At 56.3% G+C, this 21077-nt stretch overlaps 3 protein-coding genes across 12 annotated transcripts in view; 2 read left to right on the forward strand and 1 right to left on the reverse strand.

Annotated features, from left to right (window-relative positions):
• The window catches only part of PACS2 (phosphofurin acidic cluster sorting protein 2), a 76401-nt gene extending 74459 nt beyond the window's left edge, over positions 1-1942 (reverse strand). For all 9 annotated transcript variants that reach the window (XM_053950309.1, XM_053950306.1, XM_053950305.1 and 6 more), the window contains exon 1: positions 1810-1942. In XM_053950309.1, coding sequence (XP_053806284.1) covers positions 1810-1937 — 128 coding nt within the window. In that variant the 5' untranslated portion in view covers positions 1938-1942. The remainder of the gene's footprint in view (positions 1-1809) is intronic.
• A 217-nt stretch (positions 1943-2159) lies between these two features.
• On the forward strand, positions 2160-10046 carry SEC22B (SEC22 homolog B, vesicle trafficking protein). Its single transcript, XM_053950939.1, has 5 exons — positions 2160-2312; positions 2564-2673; positions 7010-7170; positions 7498-7644; positions 8012-10046. The coding sequence occupies exons 1-5, from the start codon at positions 2238-2240 to the stop codon at positions 8164-8166; spliced, it is 648 nt and encodes a 215-aa protein (XP_053806914.1). The 5' UTR covers positions 2160-2237; the 3' UTR covers positions 8167-10046.
• An 8038-nt stretch (positions 10047-18084) lies between these two features.
• The window catches only part of NOTCH2 (notch receptor 2), an 82923-nt gene continuing 79930 nt past the window's right edge, over positions 18085-21077 (forward strand). The window contains exon 1 of one of the 2 annotated variants that reach the window (XM_053950116.1): positions 18085-18166. In XM_053950116.1, the coding sequence (XP_053806091.1) occupies positions 18085-18166 (82 nt within the window). The remainder of the gene's footprint in view (positions 18167-21077) is intronic. The other variant, XM_053950117.1, reaches the window with a different exon arrangement.

Here is a 21077-nt window from a genome sequence, read left to right on the forward strand (position 1 = left end):
CGCCCCACCAAACTCCCTCAGCCAAAAGGTTTGTTCCTACAAGGTCTCAAACACCCCGATTCTTCCATCAGTGCCTCAGGGCAGGCAATCCGATCACTTTCCTCAACCCCTGTTCACAGCTTGCTTCAGCAATTCCAGACTTTTCCCCCCCAAACCCCGGTTCTGCCCCACCTGCCCAGATAGCCACATGTGCTTTGCATTCCCCACATTCCTCCAGGAAGCTCAAACAGCTGCCCACCGCAATTCCAGCACCCGGGACCCACCCTTGTGCTTCCCACCCCCTACCACCCCAAGGCAGGGTCAGTGTCCTTACACTGCATTTTCTGGTCATCTACAGATTTGCAAAGAAGCAGGCTGTGTTGTGAGCTCGTTTGCAGCTCTGCAAGCATCAGCATAAATGATAATGCAGAATGAGAAGTCCTTGAGAGTGTCGGACATTTGGGCTTTTATTTAACAGCCACTGTTATGAGGTTGGCTGGGATGGAAACCCAGCTGCCTTCCTGTAGCAAAGGGTGCAGTGGAGAGAATTGTTGTCAGAGCCCTCGTGTCCTCTGCACAGCAGGGACAGTGCCAATCGCACTGGAACCACAGAACGCTTTGGGTTGGAAGGGACCTTTTAAAGATCATGTAAGTCCAACCCTCTGCCAGGAGCAGGGACACTTTCTTGTCTAGAGCAGAAATGAAAAAGCACCAGCTGCTCCCCCAGCTATTCCCATCCAGGTGACAACTTCCACAGGAAAGGGACTCCTTGAAGAGGGGCGCATTCCCTCGGGGGCCGGACCCCCGATGAAGAAAAGAAAGGCTGAACGAGACACAAGCTGAAAAAGTTGCTGCCCGAGGCGCTGCTAGCACAGATAAACTGCTATAGACCCAGATTACCTGCAACAGCAGGACTCAGGTTTGCTTCTACCTCTATCTCCCTGCCCACGATGTCAGATCACTACGACTGTGGGCAGTGTTTATGATAGTTACTCGTCCCTGCAATACAGGGGCATGGCCACCAAGTCCAACCTGCTGTGTGGATGGCGCAGAAGACGGAGGGATTTGAGGGGGGGGGGGTTGGTGAAGCTTGCAGAGCTTTACGCTCCTGCCAGGTCAGCCCGATGGCTCTGTTCCCTTTCTGCTCACTCGCTATGTCCTCGTTGAAAACAAAACAAAAACCAAAGAAACAGAGATAAAGAGAAGCGCTTCAAAGATTTGTCTCCGGCACGTTTAAATCCTCAGAGGCATCCTGTTCTGAGCTGGGCTTGAAGAGCGCAAAATTTATCAAAACTAAGAGGCATGCCTGCCATGCGGGCTAAAGGCGGCGCAGGCAGGGATCACGGCCGCGTGTTTACACACACGGCAGAGGCACGGAGACGGGCGGAGGGCGAAAAACCCTCACCGGAGAAAGGGATGCGCACCCCGAGCCCATCCCTGCGGGGCACTGCCCGGGAAAGGCGCCGCTAACACGGCACCCGCGGGGGATGGCGGGGCCGGGGGAGCGCCACAGCCTGCCACCGGCACTCGGCCCGCGCCGGGGGCCGGCGGGGGGACGCTCGCCGTGAAGGTGACCCCCGCGCACACCTGACGCGGACGGCAGCAGCCCCCCACCCCCGCAGGCTCGCGAGTCCTGCACCGCCACCCATCCCAAAAGCCACGGCAGGGACGGCAGGAGCCGCGCCGGTCACTGCGGTAGCGGCGAGGGGTGGGAAGGGGGCCCTGCGATCGCGGGGAGGACCGCACAGGTGACGGGAACGGGGGTCGAGGAGGCAGCCGCGAAGCCGGGGAGGAAAGGGGGCGCGGTCCGCGCCCTCGCCCGCCCGTTACCTGGGCACGCAGCTGGGGCTGGAGCCGTCGATCTCCCAGGTGGCGAAGAGGTTCATAGGCACGGGCCGCCCCAGGGCCCCGGCGCCGCCGGGGAAGCTGAGGCGGCTCCGCTCGGCCGCCGCCGCCATGGCTGTGCCCGCCGCCCTGGCGCGCGCCCACCGCGCCGGGCCGCCCCGCCCCGCCCCGCCCGCGGGGGGCGCCTCACGGGGCGGGGCCGGGGGCGGGGCCGTGCCTGATCTAAGGGAGGGGCGCGCCGTGGGCGTGGCTAGCTGGGGGGCGTGGCCCGGCGCTGGCGCAGGCGCGCTCGGTGCGGCCGCGCTTCCCGCGGGCGGGCGGGCGGAAGTGCCGGCGGCGCGGCGGCCGCGCACCGGAAGCGGCGGTGGCAGTTTCCGGGCGGCTCCGTGGCAGGGCGGGCGGCGGGCGCGACCATGGTGCTGCTGACGATGATCGCCCGCGTGGCGGACGGGCTCCCCCTCGCCGCCTCCATGCAAGAGGACGAGCAGGTGGGGCTGGCGGGGATCGGGCGGGGAGGGGCCGGCATGCCGGTGAGGAGCGGGCGGAGGGCGACCCACCGGGAGCCGCGCGGTCCCTTCTCCCAACGGGGCGGCCCCGGCACCGGCGTTTGCCTCCCGGTGGCGGCGGGTGGTCCCGGGCGCCGGCGGGTGTCGGGCCGGTCCCGGCAGCCCCGGAGCCCCGCCGGTGTGTGTCCGGTGGCGGCCCAGCAGCCCGCTCTCCTCCCTCCCTGCCTCCTCAGTCAGGCCGCGACCTGCAGCAGTACCAGAGCCAGGCGAAGCAGCTCTTCCGCAAGCTGAACGAGCAGTCCCCGACGAGGTGCACCCTGGAGGCGGGAGCCATGGCTTTCCAGTGAGTACCGGCAGGGCTGCGGGGATCGCGGGAACGGGCGAGGGCTCTTTGAGTCGGGCCCGGGGCTGGCTGGAAAGGCGGCTGCCCGTGAGCCCTGCTGCACAGGGACAGCGTGAGAGCTGCCGCTGCCTGGCACGCGGGCCTGGCGCTTGGTTTTCATCCACGTTCGTGGTTCTGCCTTTGCTGCAGACAGCACAGGTTCTGTTCCCCCCCCCGCCGCCTTTTTGTCTGTTTGCCCTCTCTGTTGTGCCTTCACTGGATTTTCTGGGCGGCCTGTATCTTGTCTTTAAAGAGGTCTGTCCTTGCACAGGATTGTCCTCTCTGTGCCCTGTGAGAGCTCAGCTTTTCATGAGTTACAGGCACATCGAGCATCTCAGAATATTTCTATTATTGTTGTCCTAATACCTGACAGATTTCTTTCTTTCATCCAGGAAATTCAATCTTACTGTTGCTAGATTTGTTGGGTGTGTTTAGTTAATTCCCTTAACTCTTTGGGAGCTCTCGACTTGAAAGCACTTTTGGCATTCTCCACCACTACTCCTGCAAGGGAGCATGGATGTGGAATAAGGAAATCTTACAGAGGTCAGACGTCCTTACTCCTTAAGAGCAGGGGAGGTGCAGAGGTGGGTGAACAGAGGGGGAATTGACAGTCCCTGGAAGGCAGGAAAGCTGGTGTGTGAGGAGGGAAATGCTTCTTTCTGTGCCATGTCCTTACCTGGCAGAACAATGCTCGAGCACTTAGTCAAGATCCGGCCGGGAACCAGAGTTGTGCCGTGACAGGAATGCCTGTTGGACAGAGCTCAGGTGCCAGGTGGGCTCTGCAGGCAGAGCTGTGCAGCTGTGGCAGGAGTGTGCCAGGATCCCCACCTCAGCACCGCCGCAGCTGCGCCACCCTCAGCTGGGTCTCTCTCGGTGCCGGGTGACTCCTGGTGACTGGGTGTGTGCTTGTGGCTGGGAGAGGGGGAGGTGGCCTTCGAATGCAGGCCAAGCCTGGCTTCAGGCCTCTGCTCCAGCAACAGGAGCAAAATCTCCCACCCTGACCCTTTCTTCAGAGATACAGCGGCGTGAAGAGATGGTTTTTTTGGATGGGGTCATCTTTGGCAAAAGCTGTGAGGTTTTGGGGGATGCTTTTCTCGTGGTTGTCTTTTGTCTGCTAACTGCGACAAGATTTAAAAAAAAAATCTTTCCTCTGGGCTTCTGGTTGCCTTTGATAGGGAGTTACAGTTGTCAAAGGATGGCCCTGATTGGCCTGGCCATCCTTATCTCCTGTTGGGTTTGGGTGTTGTTGCTGAAGTGCTAAGTGCTGCTCTTCCTCTTGCTTTTTCTACAAGTAAAATCTTCACAGAATTTAAAAACTGCCTCATTTCTGAGTGTCTCTTTGGCACAGCACAGGTGTAGCTCTGCCTGGCAGTGAAACCTTGGGAAAGAGCCTGTGTAGATCCCAGTAAATCCCTTCTTGAGTTCCTTCCATGATGCAAGCAGAGAGATGTCTGGGAAGGTGGCAACACTTGCCCAGGAAATCAAAGCCTCTTAGTGGTGGCTGTAATGACAGCAGTTCTGACGAGGAGGGAGGGCTTGGGCAGGCCTGTTTTGCCAGCTGTCTCAAAGGAGCAGCCAGGTTACCTGGCAGGTCAGGAGTGTTCCTCCTTCTGGCTTGAGTTAGTCCCTGACTGGGTTTTGCTGGCCACTGACAGCTGCTGCTGCAGAGCACTTGCTTCTGTCTCCTTTGAGGTGGGACATTGCAGCAGGACCTGTATGAAAAGAACAATTTCAGGTCAGAACCTTTCCTCTGCAGGAAGGGGAGGCGATGGAGGAGTTTGAGATTTAGTGTAAAATACCACCGGCCCACGGCCACGCTGCTGGGTAACGCAGCACACCAATCTTCTTGTGCCAGATCAGAGCTCTGACTGCTGAGGGCAGCGCAAAGCAGGGCAGAGCATCCTGTGGGGGCAGTGAGCAGCACGGCCAAGGGCATTGCTGAACTTGCTGAGGTGCTGTAGAACGTCTTCAGCTTCGTCAGTTCAAAGCAGAGCCGAGCCTTCCTGAAACTTGAAGTTTAAATTGTGAGCGCTTGGGTGATTTCTGTCAAATGCAGTGCCAAGGTTTCAGCAGCTGTGTCACCCTTCCAGCAGCAGCACTGTGCAGGTGCAGGAACACCGACGGCGCTGCTGTGCTGTCAGTGAGCAGGTGACCTTTGGCTGATGAATGGCTGAAGTGACTCCTACCTGTCATTTAAAAGCAACCCTTGGCCTTTATTCACTGTTAGCAGGATAAAGCTTTTCTCTCTGAAGATAGCCAGCGTGATTACAAGAGACCTGCTGCCTGCACTCTGCACAGAGTTAACAATGGCAAATGGCCACATCTGCCCCTTGTGTGAGGACATGCAGGCAGGTGCTGAAGCTTGGAGGTGCACACAAAGTATGAAACTGAGAGGCCCAGCTGTGCAGGAACTCTGGTCCGAAGTTGACAAAATTGTCTGAATCTGGCCAGAGGGAGGTGAGCTCACTCTCTGTGGTGCTGACACGCCAACTTTAAATCCAACACACTGAATAGCAGACCAGGGAGAAGCAAGTGGGAAATGCAGCTGAAGAGCTCCGGGCAGGACCAGCTGAGCCAGGCAGAGCTAAACAGAGCTGTGCTGATGGGACATGTTCCCCAGAGTTCTCTCACCTGGGGAGTGCTGCTCCAGCAGTGCTGTCAGAATTCCCTTCTGACACTGCTTCTCCTCATTTCAATAGAGTTGCTCAAGTCTTGCTCATCATGGCAGTGGCTAAGTCAAGCTCTGGGTGATGACCTTTAGGAACCCCAGTGTGGCAAGCAGGTCTTCAGGGGTAAGGGAAGAACAGAGGCTTGATGACGTAGTAGTGTAGGATTAGCCTGGGCACTGATGCAGTCCAAGCTGAGGAACATAAAAAGGACCAAAGGCCACGGCAGGCATGTGGGACATGCTGTGGAATGGATGATGGCAGCTGGAGTTTCTTGCTTCTGCTTGGGGTAAATCCGTTGTTGTTTGAAGGCTGCCAGGGTTCACACACGGGCCATATAGAGGCAAGACAAATGGATACTCCTGAGCCCAGGAACAAGGTGAGGATGGCTAATTTAAAGGACATGACCCTGCTGGGGTATCTGGAAAAACAGTGGGGAGTGGGTTGAAGTTGTTTTATAAGCCTGATGTGTCTATTAACAAAATTTTAAGCTGCTTATTTAATACGGTGCCCTCAGGACTGGATCATTTCTTTAATACACTGCTAATCTTTATGCTAACCAGACTAATGCTTAATGGCATTATGCAGAAAGTCAAAGGAAGGTAACCTAAAAGTAGCATTCACACTCCACCCTGAAGAATATAGATAAGCATTCAAAAGTGTTTACAGGGCTGTTTACTGTCTCCACCCCCTCGGTTGTGGTGGGAGTATTGTAGCCTTTATTTTTATACTGGCTAAGCAAGGAGGAAAATTCAGCTGGGAATGTGGAGCAGCAGAGTGACACAGTGAAGCCTAAATAATCTCAAGGTTGGTAGTGGGGTGAGAAGAGGACCCATGTGCCCTCAGCTGGGGGGCAAACAAAGCAGCTTTACACAGCATCAGGTGTGTCATTGTGTGCTTTGGAGCTCCTCACCTTGCAGCCAGAGAACTGGTGGCACGGTCACACCCACCCATGGCAAGCCCATAAGGTCACCAGAACCCACCCAGCACCAGTACCCCTCCCCAGCTGCCCCTGTGGTGATGCATGTGCATAGCAGCACCCCTCCAACAGGCTGCTGGTGGTGGAGGAAGGGGACACCCAGCCTTCTGAAATGAGAGGGACAGCTGGCAGTCATTGGGTGCCTTCCCAAGATGCTGAGACCAATTCCTGTGTGTGTCTCCTAATCTCAGTGCCTCAGCTTCCCATTTGTGGGCCTCGGGTACTTGGCTGTGCTGCCAATTAGAGACACGTTGGCCACCTTCCCCTCTACTCTGCTGGCAAACTTTCCTGTGCTCCCTTCCTCCTGACTGCAGGGTGTTCTCTCTTTTATACTCCAGAATTACAGCTCTTTTGTTGCTGGTATTTTGTTGAGCTAATGGTATTCACGAGCCAGCTTTTGTTCAACTGAAGTCAAAGCCCAAGACTTGGCATGGGTGTAGGGTCTGAGGCTACAAGAAAATTTATTTTGGCTAAAGAAAAGAGAAGCAATTGCTTTGCAGAAAGGTTTACACTTGATCCAGACACTGAAAACCAAAGGTTCTTGTACCCAGTTCTCATTGCCTCATAGGAATAAAGGCATGCAGGATAGTTTGGTGTTTGACAGGATAGATTCAAAATTGAGTGATTAATGCTCTGTCTGCCGTTGTTTTAGCTACATCATCGAGAAAGGAGTGTGTTACCTGGTCCTGTGTGAAGCTGGATTCCCCAAGAAACTGGCCTTTGCTTATCTGGAAGACTTGCACTCAGAGTTTGATGAGCAGCATGGCAAGAAGGTTCCAACAGTCTCCAGGCCCTATTCCTTCATTGAATTTGGTGAGGTCCCTCTCCCTGTGGCTAGTTGGGAAACCTCTTGCTGGGAGGGAGCAGCAGCCATGGGATTCTCTGCAGCTCGTCCTATGGAACTGAGAGCTCAAATTCTCCTTGCTACTGGAGACACGGGTGTTCTGAGCAGGAGAGTAGAGAAGTGGTATGGAAATGCTGCACGTCCTTAGATTCAGATTTCCTGCTTTTAGCCTCTTGGCCTCACTCCAGTGAATATTTGCAGGTGGTCTACTGGCTGTCTCAGCAGTGCTCCCACTCCTGCAGCCAGGCAGCTCTGTGCTAGGTGACTCCCCCTGACTCAGCCCTGTCTCCTTCCAGACACCTACATCCAGAAAACCAAGAAGCTCTACATTGATAGCCGGGCGAGGAGGAACCTGGGCTCCATCAACACAGAGCTGCAAGATGTGCAGAGGATTATGGTGGCAAACATTGAGGAGGTCTTACAGCGAGGAGAGGCCCTGTCAGGTACTGGGAGTGGCCAGGGTTTGGCACACAGTTCTGTCTCCTCGGGCAGCTGGGTGGGCAGAGCATCCTGAGGGAAAGGCTTGACCCTCCTGAGAAAAGCAGTGAACCCAGTGGGTGTCAGCTGGATCAGCTGTATTCTGAAGCAGCTGGCAGGTGCTGGTGCTGCTGTGGGGAGAGACCAGCACCTCAGCGGCTCGGGTGGCTCTCATCCCAGCAGGACAAGCCCTGGAGCGCCACAGGGGGCACAGGGCACGCTGCCACGTGAGACCGCTGCGCTTCCAGGTTCTCCAGAGAAACTTGTACACTTAATGTAACATTTGGGGAACATCCAGTTAATCCTAACTCCTCTCCCCTTTCCCTTGAACAGCTCTTGATTCCAAGGCCAACAACTTGTCCAGTTTGTCCAAGAAGTACCGCCAGGACGCCAAGTACCTGAACATGCGCTCCACATATGCCAAGCTGGCGGCCGTAGCTGTGTTCTTCATCATGCTGATTGTCTATGTGAGGTTCTGGTGGCTGTGAGCTGGCCCAGCCATGGAAGAGGGAAAGCCAGTAGCCTGGCAGGTGGATGTGTGCAGGACACTGCTTATGGGGGATGTGCATTAGAATCCACACAGGACCACCGCCTTCACAGGAGTGTCCTGGAGTTGTTAGGTGACACCTGGCTACTGCATCCCTTAGTGGAGCCTAACAACAGCTGTAAAGGCTTGTTGACTGCAGGCTTTTCCTCTGAGGCAGTTTGCACTGGGATACTGCAGAGTTTGGCTTCCCAAGGTTCTTCCCCTTCCCGGGGCGCTCTGGGAACAGTCAATCAGTGCTGTTTAGCATAATCGTATTGTACATCCTCCTGTTGAGTAGCTCTAGTGAGAACTGGACTCTAATGAACATTCCTTGTGTTGGTAATGTTTGCTTTTTTAGAATCTGGGTCTGCAGTTCTTTTTCTTTCTTTCTTTTTCAAGGCTCCCCCGTTTGCAGGCAAATAATTTCACTGTACATAAACCAGCTTTCACCTCTGTCAGAATACCTGTTGAGTGTTTTGTGTCTGACATCCTGGCTTGTTACACTGTAAATTGCTTTAGGAAGAATGGATGTTAAACTATGCCTTAAAACACATTCTGTCCAGTTCTAGGAGGGGCGGTGGAAGGCTTCTGTATTAACTGGTTCCTGCAAAATTAAACTCCAGGTTTCTAAGTGTCCACTCTCCCTCTCCTGGCAGCTGTGTGTGACAGTGTGTTTCCACGTGAACAGGGTGTGTAATTCAATGCTGTTGGAACGGGCACAGTGCAAACTATGTCAGTGCATTCTATTTTTCCCTTCTAGCTGCAGATTCACTACATTATTTCCTTCCTTTTTATAACTGTACTTTCCTTCAGAAATGTGTCAAAACTGCCAGCATTTCATCTCTGGGATCCTTGTTTTCTTTCTCCCTCTCTCCCTCACCCAAAACAACCAAAAAACCAAAACTCTGAATGTTGTTGTGAAGAAAAGGCAGTGTTTCTGTGAAGAACACTTTAACTTTACATGAAGGATTAGGATAACTTCAAAACAGTGGAATCCTTTAGAAACACCACTTCTTTTACCCGTGGTCACCTTCTCCCTACCTCACTTGGGAAGTTGAAACTGTAGGTGAATAACAACTCATTATGGGGCAATAGTATAGAGCTTCTTCTTTCTTATGGGCCAATCTCTGTATCTCCAGTGTAATGTGATTTTTTTTTTATATTTTTTTTTTGGTCCACTTGTGCTGAGAATAACATTTTAGCAGTCAGATTTTGGTTTTATTAAAAAAAAAAAAAAAAAAAGAGAGAAAGAAAAAAGAAACCCCACAGCTCAGGCACTCTGCTGCACTCAAGTGTCTGCCACTTGGTAGAGGAAGCAGGTGGTGTCACAGAAGGAAGTGTCAGGACTTCCCAGCACCTTTTACAAGCACATAACCTTGTGTAGTTCTGGATGTATAAACTGTGACCTGGAAGTGTTTCCTGGCACAGGATGGGAAACACAGCTGTTGTCCTGTCTGGGAATGCTCCCCAACTTGGCACCTTGTTGGACTGGCAGAATGCAGTCAGCACTTGTCCACCAATGAACCCAGCAACTCTGAGCTGCCATATAGTCTAAAGTAATCTGGTTTCTGCATGATGCCTCTAAGTGTTACTTTGTAGGTTGCTTTATTATAATTATTATAATGATTTTAAGTCCTTTTAAGTGGTGTCCTTACCAGGTGAATGTCCCAGTGCTGTAGGTCTGTGTAACGTCGGTGCTGCAAGGTCTCACCGTTCAGACACCGAGCGTCCATGGATTGTTGTGATTGAGGGGATGATGTTTCTGCAGCACGGGGCAGCTCGGGGAGCAGCTGCCTCCTGCAAGCCCAGTGTCAGCAGTGAAATAAATGCTTCTGAAAAATCCCCTCTGCATTGTGGAGTGTCCTTTGTCTCCTTGCTGTTACCTTGGGGGATGCTTTCCTTCCCTCCAGGGACGCAGGAGGGTGAAGACCCCATAGATGGAACCACCTGCGATAAGGGCTCCTTTTTGGAGGCAGAACTGGTTGAAAGATGTGATCTTGACCATTTTCTGCCAGAGAAGCTGTACTTTGGTTATAGCAGGGGTCTCTCCCTGCTGGCACATCTCTGCCTGTTGGCAGGAAAGCTGTTGGCACAGGCAGAATTTTATGGGGACAGTTTTGTGGCCATGCTGTTCACAAGGGCAGCACGAGAAGCAGCACAAACCGGGAGTGAGTGGGGTGTGTATCCCCCGTGGGCTGTGCCAGTGTGAGCGGGGCACGGAACTGCAAGTGCCGCTTGCCTAGAGGGAAGACGAGAAGTCCTCTCCTGCAGGCCAGCATGGAGCTCCAGGGAGCACCTTACGAGCAATTTCTTCGCTGCGCTCAAAATCCCTCGAACAGGGGAGGGGTGGACAGGCAGGTGGTTTTGCTTTGCTGGCATCTCTGCCCCTCCTGTGCAGCCAAGGTGTGAGCTCAGCTCGTCAGGCTGCTCGGCAGAGGGGAGGAGAAGCCGCTGCCCTTTTCTCCGTGTGTTACATGACGGCTGCTCTCGGCTGGGAGGGTCCCGTTGCAGCAGGGGCTCCCTGCCGCGGTGTGCGGTGGCCGGGATCGGTGGCCGATCCCGGCTGGGGGCGGTGGCCGGTCCCGGCTGGAGGCGTTGGCCGGTCCCGGCTGGAGGCGGTGGCCGGTCCCGGCTGGAGGCGTTGGCCGGTCCCGGCTGGAGGCGGTGGCCGGTCCCGGCTGGGATCGGTGGCCGGTCCCTGCCGGCTCGGGGGTCGCGGTGCTGGCAGCAGCCGGACCGGTCCCGGGACTCTGCCTGCAGATGGCAGTGCCTGCCCGGGGCTGCGGACACAAAGGGAGCTCATCCTCAGGGCACCCCCAGCGCCGTGCGGTGCCCTGGCCTCCCCAAAGAGCCGCAGCCTGCCCGTGAGGCCGGGGATGTGCCTGCGAGGGCTCGCGGACCAGGCGGTGCTGCTGGCCTCGTCCCACCGTGCAGCCGGGTCTGGGACGGAGGGAGACGCTTCCCGCAGGGATTTTGCCTGTCACCCCCTACCCAGCACCTTGTCCATTTCTATTTCTGCTTCTGAGGTCCCCCTCTGCTTCCAGGGGCTCTGGAACAGCCTTTGTCCGCTGGGCATTCCCCCCTCAGCCGGGCCCCCCTCAGCCGGGCGGACGCGAGGGATTTTGTCCCATGTGGGGCACAGGTGGAGCAGAGGGGAAGTGGGACGTGGGAGCGGGGCAAACTCCTGGAGGCTCTGTAGCACCTGAGCCCTGCTTGGGTGGGTTTAGAGAGCTGAGCTGAGCTCGCCCTTCTCCCCCAGTGCGCCCATTGCCACTCAGAACATATTGGCACGGGATAGAGACAGAATGCAAAAGAAAAGATGCTGGTGCAGGGTGTCCTGGGAGCTGCTCTGCTCATCGTGTGAGCACAGAGGTGAAAAGCTGTCCGTTTTGGCTGCTGACACCCCTCAGCTCAGGTCGGGGCACCCCTGGGTGTCTTTGTGCTACAGAGCCAGGGGTGCTGTTGGGGACAGTGCCCGCAGCAGGGAACAGGAGCTGTGTACCCCACTGCCCACTGGAGGGTTTTCACTGCTGGGCATGCCAGGTTTGGGTGACGGGGGTTTCCTCCCTGAGTGAAAGAGCAGACAGACAGGCAGCAAGAGCAGACAGGCTGAGCTGGTTCCCAGATACTGCTAAACCTGCCATGGGTGGGGCACGAGTGGAGAGGAAGAGTGCAGCAGGATGGCAAAGTCTGGCTGGGTGCTTCAGCCACCGTGCCAAATATCAACCAGTCTCTCCTGGCACAGGCTGCGGCCGCTCTCTGCACTGGCACCACTCTGGGAGCAGGAGGGTTTTGGTTTCTGTGTTGACTTGGGCACCAGCTGGTTCTTCTGCTTTGAAGCAGCTCCTCGCATTGTAAACCCCTCTTCTGAGTAGGTTTTGAGAAAGATCCAGTTCCAGCATCTTTTCCTCTGGGATCCCAAGGCAGTCTGGCCACAGATGGTTTCTGGAAGCTGTTTGGCTATGGGAGAATATCCCAGTGGTGTGGAGGGTTGTGCCTGCAGCACCTGCCCAGAGCACTCAACACCAGAGAAGTGCTTGGACAGTAGTGGCCAGGGCTTGAAGTTCAGCCTTGGAACACCGTGGTCCTTGTTCTCCTTCCCTGTGTGGCCAGTGTGAGCTGCCACAGCTCTGGAGGGCTCTGAATCCCACCAGGGCCAGGGAGGGATGTCCCACAGAGCCAGGCTGAGGGGCTCGGGAGGTCCCTTCTGCCCCTCACACTTTACTGTGTTGCCTCAGTGTGCCCTTTTGGAAAGGAGGATGTCGATTTTCTGCCACCAAAAATGAAGGCTTTTCTCGGATGCTGGGCTGGCTGGCCAGGGGCAGCTGACTGTGGGACCGACCCTCCTCCACTGGCCTGAGCCAGCCCCACATCCTGCCCCCGAGCACGCCCGAGCTGTGCCATCTCCCCTGTCCCCGGTGGTGCAGCTGTGCCGGTCATGAGCGCTCGACAAGGGCAGGACTTGGGTCACCTGCCGAGCCCCTGACCCCCTCGCCACTCTGCCCCTGTTGGTCACCCCAGACCTGAGCTCTTTGAGGGTCGCTGAGCATCCTGCACCGGAGAGAGGTGGGGTTTGACTTCTCCCCCGCAGATTCCCTCCTGCACTTCCTGCAGTTCTCTGCAGTCCTGCAGCCCTGCAGTCTCTGGCCTGTCTGCCCAGATGTATTCCTGGCTCTGCTTTCGCTGGAGCAGCCATGCCACCTCCCCTCCCCAGTCTGTCCCCTTCTCCCCCGCCTTGCCCCGTGCACCGTTTGGGTGCCCTGCAGGGCTGCCCCGGGGTTTGCCCACAGCTCCGAGCCCTGCGCAGCGTCACACGGCTGCTCCCAGCTGCCGCATTCATGTCTGAGCTCACAAACCCACCGCAGGGGATAAAGCAGAAGTTGGGGAGTCCCTGCCCCCCGTGCCCACCCCAGCGGGGCTGTTGGACCCGGCCATGAGGCTTTCTTAGAGCTCACTCATGGCTGCATACATCAACCCAGTGCAATTTTGAATCATGCCACAGAAAACCCCTTGTGGCTGGGCCCCAGCACTCTGCAGAGAGATGATAAACCCGTTTCCTCTGTCACCACTTTTTCTCTATTTTGTCTTTTTCTCCCCTCTTCACCCTCCCAGCCCTGCGGGTGCTCTCTGGCCACTCCAGCACCCTCTGCTTCCCTGGCATGCTGTCCATGCTCACTGCAAACAGGATTCCCCAGCCCCACTGTGGCACAGCACCTGGAACAAAAGTGCACCCTCCCCGTCGGCCACAGCTGGGGTGCCCCCAAATTGGCAGCAGGGACAGGATTTGCATAGAAGAGCAGAACAAAATGTGCTTGCAGCAGCTACAGCGACCCCAAATCCTATGCACTGGGACCTGTGTGGGTCCCTGTGGAGCCCGAGCCCGGAGACTCTGAGGTGTGTGTGGCTCCTCAGGACCTTTCCTGGAGTTTCATGCTCCCCCCTTCATAGCCATGAGCCCCTTGCAGCTGCGATGGCATCTTGCCCCAGGCACCTGCCTTGGGAGCCGAGGGGGGACTGGGTGGCCTCTGGCACACTTTGGCTGCAGAGGCTCCTGCCCACTGACAGGAGGGACATAATAGCATGTCTGGGGACTGAGGCCAGGCTCTGGGTCCCACAGCAATAGGAGGAAGCCCTATCCTGCTTTCCTACAGGCACGGGGAGCACAGCTGGTGGGGCCGTGCCTGCGTGGCCGTGCCACAGCACGGCACCGGAGGGGTGGCCTGCCTGGCCTGGGCGTGCGCTGGGAGAGGAGCGGGATTTGCGTGCTGCCGATCGCTGCTCTCGCTACCCAGAGGCTGCTCGAGGCCGAGAGGAGAGCTACAGAGTTACAGATTTCCCGTTTCTTTGTCCTGGAGACAGACCCCAAAAAGGGAACCCAATGATGGTGGTGAGCAGCTGCTCCTTCCTTGAGCCGCGGCCATGCCACTGTGCCAGCCGTCATTACAGCGCTGGCTGTGGCCCGGAGGGTGACCACAAACCCCGCTTTTGTTCCACTGCGTGCCCAGAGCCAGGGGCATTTCGGGAGCTTAATGGCCACTCTGTAGGTCAGACCAACTTTGGTAAAAGCTGCGCAACTCATCTGCAATTGAAATACTCCAGGGGCTGCTGAGAGCAGGCAGCTAAGGCAGAGGGTACAAATTCCCCTGGCGATTAGCAGCAGAAGCAGAACAGGGAGCCCAGAGCATTCCTGCGGGGCTTGATGCAGGAATGCCTTTGCACTTCTCTGTTTCTTTTTAAGACGGGGCTGGCTGGCAGGTAAGGTAATCATGGCATAAGCCAAGTCACGTGGATGTTAAGAGTTTGCAGATGAGCCACAGGACAAGCTATTTGCAGCACAGGCACAAGGCTGCCAGGCCTGAGGATTTTGTTGGAAGCCTCTCTCCCTCCTGCTTTTCTTAAACCTCTTGGCTGCTGACATCTTGTAACTATGAAACACCCTCAGCTCCCATTTTAATGTAGTTCCAGCTTTTCTGATCACAAAAGAGAAAGCTGGAACATAGGACTTAAGCACGTTTGTCCTAAGGACCCCCAGATCAGGGGCAGGTTATCAGGGATAAAGACACTGTTTATCTGGGATAACATGTAAAACCAGGGATGCAAGGCAGGCATTGGGCTGTGGGCTGAGCTGAGGTCTGAATGCCTGAACCACCATCAGTGTCACTGAAAATTACTGCAAGATAACACAATTTATTCTGAGCAAGCCAATACAAAGCCAATACAAAGCTGTTGAAATCAGCAGTTCCTCCAAGGTGACGGACAGAGAACTGCCGTGGTCCTCACTGACCAGGTACAGACACACAAAAAGCATCTCAGAATGTTCAAATGCATTTTGCCTTCTGTGAGAGGAGCAGGGGTGAGCACTGCAGAGCCCCCAGCACATCTGCCTGGCAGAATTCCCGGGCTGGAGAGAGGTGAGGCATTTGGGATCTGGGGAGATGCTGCCCCCGAGAGCTTTCTTTGAGAAAAGTGCATGGATCCTCTGTGGAACCAAAATCATGGCAGAGTGAGACTCTGAGTGGAGTCACAGGGAGGGCCTGATCTCCCAGTCTTTGTCAGACAAAGTGCCAGGATTTCCCTAATTGCTGGGGCCGTTTAACAAACTCTGCCGTGGATATGGAGCCCGTTCAGCTCTCCTAATCCCTCAGCTGGCATTGCTTCCAGTGCCAGAGTGCACCCAGCCCTGTGCCAGGCACCCTGCCCGACCAGCAGCTGGGGCTTGGCTCCCACACCTGGGTGAGACACTCCATGGGCAAAGAGGGGCAAGGCACGGCAGAAACCAGACAGAACTGCAGGACACCTTGCCAGAGCTCTCCCATTCCAGTGTGGGCTGCTGGGCTCCTCTGGGTGGGAAACCGGGGCTGGGCTGGTGTGTGGTAGGGCTGCACACGGGCAAAGCAATGCTGAAACACATTTCTAACTCCCCCGTAAAGGATTTCTCGCTTAATGACAGGATCATGAGGATAATGGGGAGCTAATTGACGAACTTTGGTGTGGGGACACAGTGGGGCACCTGTCCCCATCCCCTTTCTGCTCTGCTCTGTGCATTCGCTGCTGGCACAGGCAATTCAGTTTGCCAGGGCAGCTGAGAGAAGCTTGGCCCTCACTCACCTTCCTTCATAGCAAAATCCGCTCTGTCCATCCACTCAGTCACTCCCAGCCTCTAGCATGCAGAGGACCCACTGCTCTCACCCCTTTTATCTCCCCAACAGAGCTGCCCTGGGATTCTCTCCCATGAGCAGCTGAGTCCTTGCGCACCGTGAGGGCAGGGTCAGAGCAGAGAGAAAAGAGCAATCAGCAGGTTCCCCAGAGCTGCAGGAGGGAAGCAATGCCTTCCCTCTTCCTGGATTCTTCCCTGGATTCTCCCACTGAGCCTCAGCTGCCAGCTGGAGCTGCTTGCTCCCAAGAGCTGTGCCAGGGAGGCTGTGGATCCTGTCCCTGCTCTGGGGCTCGGAGGCTTGTGCTCAGGCCAAGTGAAACAAAGTGGAGGATGAGCCACTTCAAGGTCAGGGGTGATAAGTAATGCTCAGCGCTGAGGGGAGCTGGAAATGGCAGCTCTTGGTGAAACACCAGAATTACTCCTGGATTTGCATTCAGGAGAGCATCCCCAAACCCCTGTTGTTGTAGTCACATTCCCTGTCTGTCCCTCCTCAAACTCCCAGCTTGCCTTTGTCATCATTTTAACTTAAGTGCTGGTCAGTGCCACCCGTAATTGGATATGTGGGGGGTTTTGGGGCATAATGGCCTCCACCTCAGCAGGTGAGGAGCTGCAGGGAGGGCGGCGGGCCAGAAGCAATCCCATGGAATGGCCATCATGGCTGTGAGGCACGAGCAGCTGTTGGAGCAGCAACGGGAGGCTCTGGCAGCTGTGCAGGATGGAGGGGGACTTGTCAGAGGGTTGCACTGGAATACCTGCAAAAATCATCATGGGGTCAGGGCACTGACTGTCCAGCCCCATGCCTGGGAGGGACTCTGGGATCTGGAGAGCTACAGGGGGAAAACAGTGAGGTTTATTCATTGCCCCTTTTCTCCCCCAGACCCGATACAATCCTGCCTTCACGGGCCAGGCTGCCGTGTCAGCACTACACACAAAGGGCTCTCAGTCCTCCGGAGCCTGAGCCAGGGCAGAAGGATTTTTAACACTTTAAATGATAGCTGAGGACTGGGAGGGATCTTGAGGCTGAATCCAGCTGCTGTCCTCCTGAGACCTCTTCCGTGGGAACACAGGTCTCCTCCCGGGCTTTGCAGCAGGAGCAGCTGTGGGGGTGAGCCGTGGGGCAGTGAGCTTGTCCATCTGCTCCAGGAGCTCCCCTGCTCACTGGGGCGAGCCTCGGTGCCGAGGCTGGCTTTGGATTTCCCATCCCCACGGGCACACTCCAGATCTGCTGCCTGCACCCCACATCTGAGTGAAGGGCAGCGCAGCGTGTCAGGTGGAGAGCCCCACTGTCCTCTCCCGTGGGTACCTGCCACCGCCGCCACCGCCCCGCTGGGGCACAACGTGTCCTGCTGCCCTCACTCTCCACTCCCCCACCCTTGCTGCCATCTGCCCCCATCCCCACTGCCTCCCATCTTCCATGATCCCCACGGTGCAGCCCCTCAGTCCCCATGGCCCTCATCGCCCCCATCCCCGGGTCCAGCCCCGCTCCCAGCTCGCCCCCATCACCTCATCCCAGCTCTGCTCCCTCACTGCCCCATCGCCCCCATCCACGGGTCCATTCCCGGGTCCATCCCGGGTCCATCCCCGCTCCCCCGTTTCCACATTCCCGGGTCCATCCCGGCTCCCCCATTTCCCCATCCCGGGTCCATTCCCGTGTACAGCCCCTCAGTCTCCATCGCCCCCATCCCCGGGTTCATCCCGGGTCCATCCCCGCTCCCCCATTTCCCCATTCCCGGGTCCATCCCGGGTCCATCCCCGCTCCCCCGTTCCCCCATTCCCGGTTCCATCCCGGGTCTGGCCCCGCTCCCCCATCTCCCCATTCCCGGGTCCATCCCCGCTCCCCCATTTCCCCATCCCGGATCCATTCCCGGGTCCAGCCCCTCAGTCTCCATCGCCCCCATCCCCGGGTTCATCCCGGGTCCATCCCCGTTCCCCCGTTTCCCCATTCCCGGGTCCATCCCGGGTCCATCCCCGTTCCCCCATTCCCGGGTCCATTCCCGTTCCCCCATTCCCGGGTCCATTCCCGGGTCCATCCCGGGTCCGGCCCCGCTCCCGCCCCATCCTCGCCCCTCCGTCCCCGCGGCGCGGGCGCCCCCTGGCGGCAGCCGGGCGGGGCGGGGCGGGGCGCGGCGGAGGAAGCGGGGGCGGCGCGCGGCGTGTCCCTCCGCGCGGGGTGAGCGCCCAGATCCCTCCGCCGAGCCCGTGGCGGCGGGAGCGGCCGTGGCCATGGCCCGCGGAGCGGGGCCCGCGCTCGCCGCGCTCCTCGCCCTGGTGCTGGCCGTGCTCCGCCGCGCCGAGCCCGCCGCCGGTGAGTGCCGGGGGGCGCGGGGAGGGCGGGGGGGAGGCTGCGGCGGGGCGCCGAGCGAGGGGCGGCGCGGGGCGGGGGGGGGGCTCTCTGCCGGTCGCCGCTCCCGCCGGGGAAGGGCACCCGCGGCCGGGTGACATCGCGCGGGGGGCCCGAGGCCGCCGGCGGCGGGCTGAGCCCCGTGGGAACGGCGCTCCCCGGAGCCGCTGCCCGGGGGAGCCGCGGGAGCCGCCCCGGGCCGCCCGTGCGAGGGATGCGCTCGTCCCGGGGAGCTGCGGGAAGGGGCAGCCCCGGAGCGGGGGAAAGGGTTTGCGGCGCCCGTCGCTCCGCATACCTGCGCAGCGAACCTTTGTTGGGGACATTCCTGCACACGCAGAGAGAATCTCTGCGTCTCCTCCTCCTCCTCCTGCTGCTAATCGGTTCGGGCGCGATAAAGCCATGTGTGCACATCTGAGGGAAGTGCCGCTTTTTGCCACCGTTCCCCCTTGCACGCTGGCGCTCGCATTATGTGTGGAGCTTGTCTGGAGCGCTGGTCCACAACCATAACCGGGGGGTTCTGGTGGGGATCTCATGGCGTTTCCAGCAGCTCCTGCTCCCGGAGTAAAGCTTGCGCACTCCTGCGCCGCGTTGAAGCTTTCGAGGACCAGCAGTCATTGATGGATTGCGTGCCTTCTCATTCCTTCTTTTTACTCTTGAGAGGTTAGATTGGTCTTCAGATGACTTGTGAAGAGTGCAGCCATGGGAGAAACTATTAGTGGGAGTTGTTCAGGGATGAGCAAGCAAGACACTGGCATTTTCAGTACTATGGTTTTGGAGTGGAAATCGTTGAATGCGGAGTTTTGACCGCTTCTTGCTGGTTTGGATACAGAGTAGTTGGGTCAGTCAATCGATCTGTTTTGACTTTGAAATGGTCAAATTAAAAGTGCTCAGTATTTGTCTCCTGGGAGAAACGTTGTTGGGGTTTTTTTCCCAGTAATCCCCTCTGAAAGCCGATTTAGTTTTGCTAATATGTTGCAAGACGGTAAGTTAGAGTTTAGAAAAAAGCTGTTTCACAAATGTGTTTTGGCTCGGTTTCTTCAAAAGGAGAATTCAAGGGCCTTTCAGGGGTAGGTGTCTTAGAAATACGCTTTTGTGGTAGCATGGACTTGTGGTGCATAGTGGCACTGTCATTTCTGGAAATGGCTTACACAGTCCAGTAAGATGGCAAAATACTAATTTTGCAAAGACTAAATGTCGTGTCCACTTAGTGAAACTGTACTTTCATACGAGTAATTTAGCAGCTTATTGCTGGCCCTTTCCCTGAGGGGCTGAGAGAAGTAGCTGTGGCATCACCTGTTGTCACTTGCCTGGGTACGCACGCCTGAGGTGGCTGAGGTCCTGCCATGCTGCCGAAATTTTTTGCCTTGGTGGGCGAAATCTCTTCTTGGTGCTGAACAAAGGCTGGTCGGCAGAGGTGACAAATCCAGGCTGAAAGTGACTCCTGTTGTTGTGAGATACTGACCTGCATCTGGTCAGTGTCGCTCCCTGGGAGTGGGAGCCGTGGCTTCAATTAATGGGAAAGGGAAAGATGAAGTCACCGAAAGGGTATTTTCGGGTGCATATTCAACTGGCTTGATGCTCTTGTGCAAGAGAGGGCAGGTACCTGATGTCAGCCCTCTTGGTCAATAGACAGGAGGCTCCTGGATACACGGAGCGCTATGGTTTGGACTACTCAGCCTTGTCTCATCATGCAAGCCCCATGGTGCAGCAACTCGCTTTTCCAGTTTAGTTTTGCAAAGGGCTGCAGTTGAAGGTGCAGTAATCTGGGGTGGGGCAGCAACACCTGCGCTTTTGGTGAGGGATACTTACCTGATAATTGCTGTGAACCATTCCCTTCTCTTCTGGGAAGGCAGGGGGATCCCGGCTGTCAAGCCCACCCTAATTACCCGCTGTCGTTAACTCCGGTGCTCTGGCTCACCAGGCTGCTGCTGCTGCCTGCCAGCCAGTGCTTCTAACAGGTTACAATCCGTTTTTAATCGGTGCTGTGCTGGCGTGGACTGCAGTTTGAGGTCTTTAGTATTCACCTGGTGAAATTTGGAGGACTTCAGACAACGCCGACAGTGCTGGTCTGCTTGATATGGATTTGCTTATGGGAGAGCAAGTTTGACTTGATTTTTTGAGGGTGTTGCCATCTATCAAATTTGTTCTTATCAAAGATGCTGATTTAGACTTTCAAAAGGGAGGGTTATGAAAATCTGGCTAACTCGCATCACTTCCTGCAGGGCATCACTTAGTCAGATTATAAATACGTGAAGATCCTCCTGCTCATGTTCTCAGGACTTGAATCCTTGGGAAAGGAGGACTTGCACCTCTGGTGGCATTTGAATCTTTTTCAATGCATGGGTTGGGTTTTTCTCAACTTCCACAGCTACTTCCCCCCACCCCTTTTTTTTTTTATTATTATTATTATTATTTGCTGTTGTTGCACTAAGTGGGTGATTACCTTCAGTAGACCCTGTCTGGGTTCTCCCATTTCCAAAACTGGCTTCTGTGCCATGAGAGAGTATGGGTGGCTGGCCTTTGAACCCAGGACGAGGAGTAGGTGGAAAAGCAGTAGCAGGACTCTGGCAGCCTGTTTCTTCTGGGAATCTGTCTTAGCATCAAAACCAAGCAGTTACAATAAGTAGCTCCAGGTGTAACATCGTTTCCTTTGAGTTTGTACTCTTGGCTAATGACTCTTCAGTGGAGCATCGATACAGTGGTTATTGTCACCCCTCCTTTGGGACACCTTAGGGAAACATCATCCGCATTGTGGCAAAAAAGAGCTTTTCCTAAGCACGTGTTAAAAAGTAATTTTGTGGATTTTTTTATGTCTTCAGTTTCTCCAATTTCGCTTTGAAATCGCCTCTCTAGCAGAAGTCGAAGGCTTGTCTAG

This window comes from Vidua chalybeata, chromosome 9 (genome assembly GCF_026979565.1).
Source record: "Vidua chalybeata isolate OUT-0048 chromosome 9, bVidCha1 merged haplotype, whole genome shotgun sequence".
NCBI classification, from domain to species: domain Eukaryota; kingdom Metazoa; phylum Chordata; class Aves; order Passeriformes; family Viduidae; genus Vidua; species Vidua chalybeata.